The sequence below is a fragment of the Sinocyclocheilus anshuiensis genome, unplaced genomic scaffold (genome assembly GCF_001515605.1).
Source record: "Sinocyclocheilus anshuiensis isolate Anshui unplaced genomic scaffold, SAMN03320099.WGS_v1.1 scaffold477, whole genome shotgun sequence".
In the NCBI taxonomy this organism is placed as follows: Eukaryota; Metazoa; Chordata; class Actinopteri; order Cypriniformes; family Cyprinidae; genus Sinocyclocheilus; species Sinocyclocheilus anshuiensis.
The window spans coordinates 2,459,400-2,467,282 of NW_015536549.1; the positions used below are offsets into that span (position 1 = coordinate 2,459,400).

A 7,883-nucleotide genomic window follows, 5' to 3' on the forward strand; every position below is an offset into this window, starting at 1 on the left:
ATGAAATAAATTATATTAACAAAAATTAAAACAACAAATAAGAAACTTGACATTTACTTTTATCCACAGTGTCATTGTTGAAGGCTATGTTGAAAGTGTCCAGTTCAGATTTGATGTCCTCTGCAGTGACTGATGCCATTTTTGTTGTGTCCTCTGATGTTCAAAAATTCAGAATCTGTAACATTAGAACAGAATAAAGAAGATGCATACATGTTCCGAATAACAGATTTCATCATTCGCAATGTTAGAGTCCCGCTGAATAAAACACTGAACTGGCGCTAAACACAACAACTTAAGAACCTATTTTGCTTTCTAAATAGTTTTATTCAGCGGAATATAAAGCTCAAAATAAAAAAAGTTATCGTCAACACACACTATATTATCATTTGAAAGCTTACCTTCTATATTAATATAAAAACTCAGTTGTCATATTCATCAACAGTCTTTGCATCACGTTCAGATTGCCGCGAAAATGTCCCCGCAACAACAGCTCTAAAAAGGTCACTTCCGGTTCCTCCACGCGTCCTCCACGACGCCAGAGGGAGCTTGAGGCGGTCAACTGAATTTCCATTCCGAATCCGATCAGCTGAAAGGAACCAAAGTTGCTGCACGTGTTTATGATAGCGTGAACGTATTCACACATTTGTACTGTATATTGCAGTTTAGAATCTCAAACATTGTTTATCAAAATGCCGAAGGTTAAAGCTGAGAAAAAATCTCGACAACACCAGGAGGTGAAGAGTCAAGGTAACTTAGCTTACGTCCGTGTTTTGTACTGCATGCTACATGACTAAGAAAATGATGCCTGTTTTTCAGACCATAAATAATGTTGGCATTGTGACATTATTTTCATCCAAAGTGACATCACTGTAACGCATCATATAGCTACGTTTTACATTTGATGCTCTCTCTCTCCCTCTCTCTCTCTCTCCCTCCCTCTCTCTCTCTCTCTCTCTCTCTCTCTCTCAAGCTTAAAAGTTTATTTGCTTAATTGTCATGCCAATAATATCACAAGGTTGGAAATTTGGCTTATTTTTCTTTGTGGGCTATAATTGGACATGCATGTTTAAAGTTTGTTAGAATCCACCGCTCATATACAATAAAGCATTAATTTTTCAATGTTTAAAAAATCAATGTTTCTTGATCTGTTTTAGGAATTATGTTCAATACTGGTATTGGTCAGCATATTTTAAAAAATCCTTTGGTTGTCAACGGCATCATAGAGAAGGTCAGTAATGTGACTTTTTCTTTCAAAATGTTCATTTTTATATTTCTGGCAATTCATCTTTCTTCTAAAGAAAGTAACATCTCTCTGAATGTGTCACCACATTGTAACAGCACGAAATAATTCGTTGTGTTGATTTAATGCAAAAGTGTCTTTGCAGGCAGCATTACGACCAACAGATGTGGTTCTGGAAGTTGGTCCTGGAACGGGTAACATGACTGTCAAACTTCTGGAGAAAGCCAAGAAAGTAAATATGTTTCATTAAATGTTTATTGCTGGATTTTAACTAGTGATTCATTTATTTATTTTTATTATTATTTTCCCCCAAATCATAATTACTTCATTTACAATAATTCAAAGGTAGTTGCATGTGAGTTGGACACCAGGCTTGTCGCTGAGCTTCAAAAAAGAGTTCAGTGCACGTAAGTGTTTTTCGTACACATTCACTGCCACTGTTGTCAACACTTCAGCACCTGTTTGATTGAAAAAAATCTGTTTTCAATGCAGTCCAATGCAAAACAAGCTACAGATCCTCATAGGGGACGTTCTCAAGACAGAGCTCCCCTTTTTTGATGTCTGCGTGGCTAACTTGCCTTATCAGGTATTGGTTTAGAGATTTGTTTCTGCTGTAGATCTGTCTTTAGAGTTGCTGGTAACACTTTACAATAAGGTCCTATTAGTTAATGTTAGTTAATACGTTAATGTTCAGCAACACATTTGTTCCAGTATTTGTTAATTTTTTAAACGTTACTGAAAAAAACAGCTGTTAATTTTTAGTTCCTATTAGCTCAGGTCCAATAGATAATATTAACAGATCTGATTTTAATAATGTGCCGTATTTGTAAATGTTGAAATTAGGGCTGTGCAATATATCGAAATATCACAAATGTACATATCGCAATATGCATATCGCTACAGCTTGCAATATTTGGGGCCATGAACAAAAGACAAAGAGAAAATCACTCACTGCTCTTACCTAAATAACTTTTGTAGCTTAAATAAGAATCAGTGCATATTGAATTCAAAGAGTAAATACTAAGCAGTTTTTATTTTTCCTTTTTATTATGCAGTTCCTAAACTCATGTTAAAATGATTACACTAATGTTAAAATTACATTTTTATGTAATGCTCGAGTAAAACACATACCGTTCACTTTCAGAAGTTGTTGTAGGGGTGCTTTCTTATTAGAATCAGAATCAGAATGAGCTTTATTCACCACTTAAGTGTGCGCAAACACAAGGAATTTGTTGTGGTTTTACAGGAACTCTTGGTACATACATACAAATAACCATATATATATGACACAAGATAGTTATAGAAGTTCACGGAACTAACTCCGCAACAGCTGAGTAAAACTGTTTCATCTGAGCATGTGGCACTTTAAGCATTATCGTATCGCATATCGAATATCGCATTATTGAATGAGTTATCGCATATCGCATTTTTCTTCAATATCGCCCAGCCCTAGTTGAAATTAACAATAACTGAGATGAATTAATGCTTTAGAAGTATCTGTCATGTTAATGTAGTTAACAAATGAAACCTTATTGTAAAGTGAGATTTTATTTGATTTTTTTCTAGATATCATCACCTTTCGTGTTCAAGCTGTTACTTCACAGACCGTTTTTTAGGTAAGAAATTGGAGAAACCGTTTTTTTCAGGCTGGTTCAGTAAATGTGAGCGTAGAATAGAGTAAACAAACTACTCTAAAAGATGATTCACTCTTTAAACTGAAAAATGGGACTTACATTCCTACCTACTTCTATTATATTGATCATTATGATTTCTTCCATTCACATTTGTACAAGTGGCTCATTTGCTCCCAATTATACCATCTACGACTTTACAAAACCAGTTAAAACCCACTGCATTGCAATGGAAAATAATAATGAAAAGTAACATCTGTTGCAGAGATGAGAAGTTATCACCATGTCAGTAATAGTGGTTTGAGTTGAGTTTTGTATTTATTCTGTCTGTAGGTGTGCTGTGCTGATGTTTCAGAGGGAATTTGCCATGCGGTTGGTGGCTAAACCAGGAGACAAGCTATACTGCAGACTGTCCATCAACACACAGCTCTTAGCCCGCGTGGACCACCTCATGAAGGTCAATGCCTGTTCAGATTCATTTAATGTATTCTCATTATTATTCATATGTGAAATCATATACTAAAATGCTATGATCATGAAGGTGGGAAAGAACAATTTCAGACCACCTCCAAAAGTAGAGTCCAGCGTGGTGAGGATAGAGCCCAAAAATCCTCCACCGCCAATCAACTTCCAGGTAAGTGTCCTTAATTTAAGTGTGTATGACTGACTGAGCAGTTATTGGAAATAATATAATCTTGTTTTTCCACATTTATAGGAATGGGATGGTCTTGTCAGAATTGCATTTGTCCGAAAGAACAAAACACTCAGTGCTGCCTTCAAGTAAGACATCCCTAAATGGTGTTTTTGTTGAGCGATCAATAGTAATAAATTCAAGCAGCTGGCCAGTCGTGATATTGAATTGACGTTTTTTTTTTCTTCAATGAAGGTCTGCTGCAGTCGAACAGTTATTGGAGAAGAACTACAGAATCCATTGCTCAGTGCACAACATAGTGAGTCTGCTTCACTTTGACGCTTCAAATATACTTGACCTGAGACACCATTATATTCATGGCTTTTGTGGGTCTTAAAAAGTCTTAATTCTCCCTTCCCAAAAAATAATGGCTTTAAAAAAGGTCTTAAATCAGGTCAGAAAGTCCTAAATTCATAGTCATGGCATTAGATGTTGCATACATTGCATTAATATCTTCGTTAGTATTTTGTCTTGTTTTACAGTACAAATATCTAAATAGCCTTAAATCAAGGTACATTTAATTAAGATGCAAAACGAAGATCCTTGAAGTCTGTTTTCTGAGAAATTTACAAAATTAAGTGAGTTAATGAGTAAAACACAAACAAACGTCTGTCATTTTTTTCCCTTTGAATTAAGTTGATTTTTCTGAGCCCATTGGCAGTTTCTCAGAAAGCAAGACTTGTTGTCTCGTATGTCATTCTGCTTCTCAAGTAAATGCCTTGATTTATCTTAAATCTTGATTTAAGATTTAGATATTTGCACTGGAAAACAAGACAAAAATACTGAGGATGAACATCAGTTTTTGCAGTGTGCTATGAAGGTACAGTAAAAGTTATTTACATATTCTAATTAAGGTGTTTTTTTGTAAGAAATATTTCTATTTAGAAAATCGTTTTGACATATTGTGTTTCATTGATTTTATTCCTTAAATTTTCTTTAAGTGGTCTTAAAAAGGGCGTTGGAAAAAGTCATAAATTTACTTTCATAAATCCTGCAGAATCCCTTCTCTTAAAATACATTTCCAAATTGTATTGCAGGAAGTGCAACAAGATTTCAACATCACTCAAAAAATTGAAAGCATCCTTCAAGAGTCGAAGTTTAGCGACAAGAGGGCACGTTCCATGGATATAGATGATTTTATGGTGTAAGTATGACACTTCACTTCATAAAAAATACTTTTTAATGCTTGTTCTTTGGGGGGTGTTTCGTTAAACATCTTTTCTGCATCCATATTTTACGGTAGGCTTCTTCATGCGTTCAACTCCGCTGGGATACACTTCTCCTAAGACTTAAGAAACAGGAAACAGCTACTAGGCTGACAGGAAGTGATGTCACAATCTTCTCATATTCTGGTTGATGCTATGTGAAGAAATGAATGATATTTCTTTTCAATGGACATGCAGTGGGACCCCTAATCACTCAGGCTGGAAATGTTTTGTGCCTTTCTTGAACATCATTCAGATGTAAAACTGGTGACTATTAAGAGGATTTGAAGAGGACATCTTGGGTTTTTATTACTTATCTTTTTGTACTTGCTCTGCAGTTGTGAGTACACCAGTTTACTCTTCATATAACTGAGGTTGTCATAAAGAATATTAATCTTCATCCCCATCAATCTCCGCACTTAATACACAACATACTGTCTTACCCACTGTGTACTGCTAAATACTGATCTGTCAAAGTGAGAAATGATAAACTGCTAACACTTTACAATAAGGTTCAGTTGGTTAACCTTAATGTGTTTATCAGCTGGCGTGAGCTAATTGATGGCATTTTTACAGCATTTTGTATCTTAATAATGTTAATTTATAAATATTGAAATTCATTTAATTTAGTTTATAGTGAAATAACTAAAGTTATACAGTCTGGAATGTTAAACTTGTATTATATATAAAAATGAACTTCAGTTAATAAATGCTGTAAAAGTATTATTCTGTGTTTGTCCATGCTAGTTATTGCTTTAATGTTAAGTTGGAACTTATTGTCTAGTGTTACCTAGAAATCTTTATTAACGTAATATGTAAACTTTGATGTGCAAATATAATGACTAATTATGTAATAGGTGATTGACCTATTCTCAGATTCATTTAAGGCATGTTTCTTAGAAAAGTTTAGCTGTACAAGATCAATAAAACCATTGAAAAATGTTTTGTTAACTTCAGTATTAAGAAATTTTAAATCAAGAACAGAGTCTGTATACATCTGCATATAGAGCTTTGGACTTAAATTGTGATGTCAGTGAAGCTGAGTTTCAGATCCTCCTCTCGTTTTGATGCAGAAGGAAAGTTAAAGATGGAAGTCTGAACTTCAGAAAAGTTGCTTTGATGCAACAAATGCTTTTTTTTTTAAATATTTTTTTTAGCTGCATGATAAGCAGCACTTGAGTAAAATCTTGATTCAAACCTTTTGATTACATCATGTTAGGCTTACCCATACTCTTTAGGGAGGTGAATGCTTTACCTTACACTGCCATGTTGAATAAAAATACAAATAAATAGCTTCAGTGAGGCTCTTTGGTGCACCAAACACATGAGGACCATCCACCAGATACTGACCAACATCCTGAGTGTACTCTGCTAACAAAAAAAACAACAACCTTAAATCAGCCTAAGATTTGGTCTTAGCTGGTCTTGCTGGCTGGTCTGTTGGACAGTTTTAGGATTTTGGGCACATTTTAGCTGGTCCGACCCATTTAATCCAGTCTTTTTTTTCTTTCAGCAAAGTACATTCTCTGTACTTTCATAAAAATGCTAAATAATTGTGGATATTCACATGACACAAGATTAAATGAGTGGACACTCGTTTTGGTGGTGGTTGTTAGAATAAATGATAGGATTATTACTCTGGCAGTTTCATGTGTTGACTTTCCGAAATGTTTGTTGTCGTCACATTATTTGACCACTAGATGGTTCTCAAGTACCGTTACGGATATTTTATGTACAGCATAATGTACATGAAAGCTAATGGCGACTGACTGCCTTTTTGTCTTAAAGTGCATGACTAGAGGAAGCAAAAAAATGTGAATGAGAGTCATGTTTTAAAAATTAATAAACTGGAAATAGATTTGTCAACATAGGGTATAGTTAGGATTGAGACTGTTGCTGATGAACTTGAAATGAAGTAGGTAAATTCTGCATGTTTTCCTTCTCACCAACCTGGCTCATTTCACTCATGCCAACACCAAAATGTCACTGCTTGTCACCGAGCTGAAGTTGCTTATCGTAGTATTGACAGATCCAGCGCTATTGATTGATAGCAGGCAGGGACTCGTGAAGTGTCTTGCTCTCTGGAGAACAGGAAGGAATTGATTCAAGAGCTGGATAGTGTTGGGTCGTTCTTGAACGATTCGTTCGTTTTGAACGAATCTTTAATGTGACTCGGGAAGAACGAGGCGTATCGGGGAGTGATTCGTTCAGTCGCGCATGCGCAACATCCTATAGGTTCTGTACTGGAATTAGTCAAGTAGTTCACCTGTTTCGAGTCTGTAGTGTGATCAACGTTTGCGTAAGTAGTAGACATATTAGGGAAGTAACACGTAACATTTTAATTATATTTTGTTAAAATGAACGAAATGAACGAAATGACTCGAAAAAAGATTCGTTCATTTTGCTGAACGAGACTCAAAGGTCCGAGTCGGTAAAATGATCCGAACTTCCCATCACTAGAGCTGGAGCGCCACAGGTGTACAGCCTCACATGAGTGACAGTGGCCTCTGCTGTCAGTCAGTGCAAGAGTTTGTGTTGACTGCCTGATAGAGCTCATGGCAGAGCAGAGCAGAGATGGATAGATAGATAGAAAGAACTGTACTTTATCAATCTTGATTTACCTTCCAAAATTTTAGGATCAGTAGGTTTCTTTTTCTCTTATGCTATCCAGACTTCATTTATTTGATCAAAAATATAGTAAAGACAGTGATGTTGTGAAATATTATTACAATTTAAAATAACCATTTTAAATTTATTTTTAATACATTTTAAAATGTAATTTATTCCTGTGGTGCAAAGCTGATTTTTCAGCATCATTACTCCAGTCTTCAGTGTCACATGATCCTTCTGAAATCATTCTAATTTGCTGCTCAACAAACATTTCTTTTATCAATGTTGAAAACAGTTTTGCTGATTAATATATATATATATACAGTGGGTACGGAAAGTATTCAGACCCCCTTAAATTTTTCACTCTTTGTTATATTGCAGCCATTTGCTAAAATCATTTAAGTTAATTTTTTTTCCTCATTAATGTACACACAGCACCCCATATTGACAGAAAAACACAGAATCGTTGACATTTTTGCAGATTTATTAAAAAAGAAAAACTGAAA

At 35.0% G+C, this 7,883-nt stretch overlaps 2 protein-coding genes across 4 annotated transcripts in view; one reads left to right on the forward strand and one right to left on the reverse strand.

Moving 5' to 3' along the window:
- The window catches only part of LOC107699706 (DNA polymerase alpha 2, accessory subunit), a 4,943-nt gene extending 4,463 nt beyond the window's left edge, over positions 1-480 (reverse strand). Inside the window, exons 1-2 of one of the 2 annotated variants that reach the window (XM_016501041.1) lie at positions 399-480; positions 58-175 (exon numbers count right to left, since the gene is read on the reverse strand). In XM_016501041.1, coding sequence (XP_016356527.1) covers positions 58-139 — 82 coding nt within the window. In that variant the 5' untranslated portion in view covers positions 140-175; positions 399-480. Of the gene's footprint in view, positions 1-57; positions 184-398 lie in introns of both variants that reach the window. The other variant, XM_016501049.1, reaches the window with a different exon arrangement.
- A 195-nt stretch (positions 481-675) lies between these two features.
- Positions 676-5,419, forward strand: LOC107699721 (probable dimethyladenosine transferase). 2 transcript variants are annotated; one of them, XR_001635492.1, is made up of 12 exons: positions 676-747; positions 1,155-1,228; positions 1,386-1,472; positions 1,586-1,647; positions 1,733-1,826; positions 2,807-2,856; positions 3,205-3,328; positions 3,413-3,505; positions 3,587-3,651; positions 3,758-3,821; positions 4,309-4,382; positions 4,600-4,673. XR_001635492.1 is itself a non-coding variant. In XM_016501061.1 (12 exons), the coding sequence occupies exons 1-12, from the start codon at positions 690-692 to the stop codon at positions 4,846-4,848; spliced, it is 921 nt and encodes a 306-aa protein (XP_016356547.1). In that variant the 5' UTR covers positions 676-689; the 3' UTR covers positions 4,849-5,419. The 2 variants fall into 2 exon arrangements, 1 of the variants encoding a protein (XP_016356547.1); XM_016501061.1 differs by lacking the exon at positions 4,309-4,382 and adding an exon at positions 4,806-5,419 and having other exon boundaries at positions 4,600-4,706.
- Positions 5,420-7,883: the final 2,464 nt, after the last annotated feature.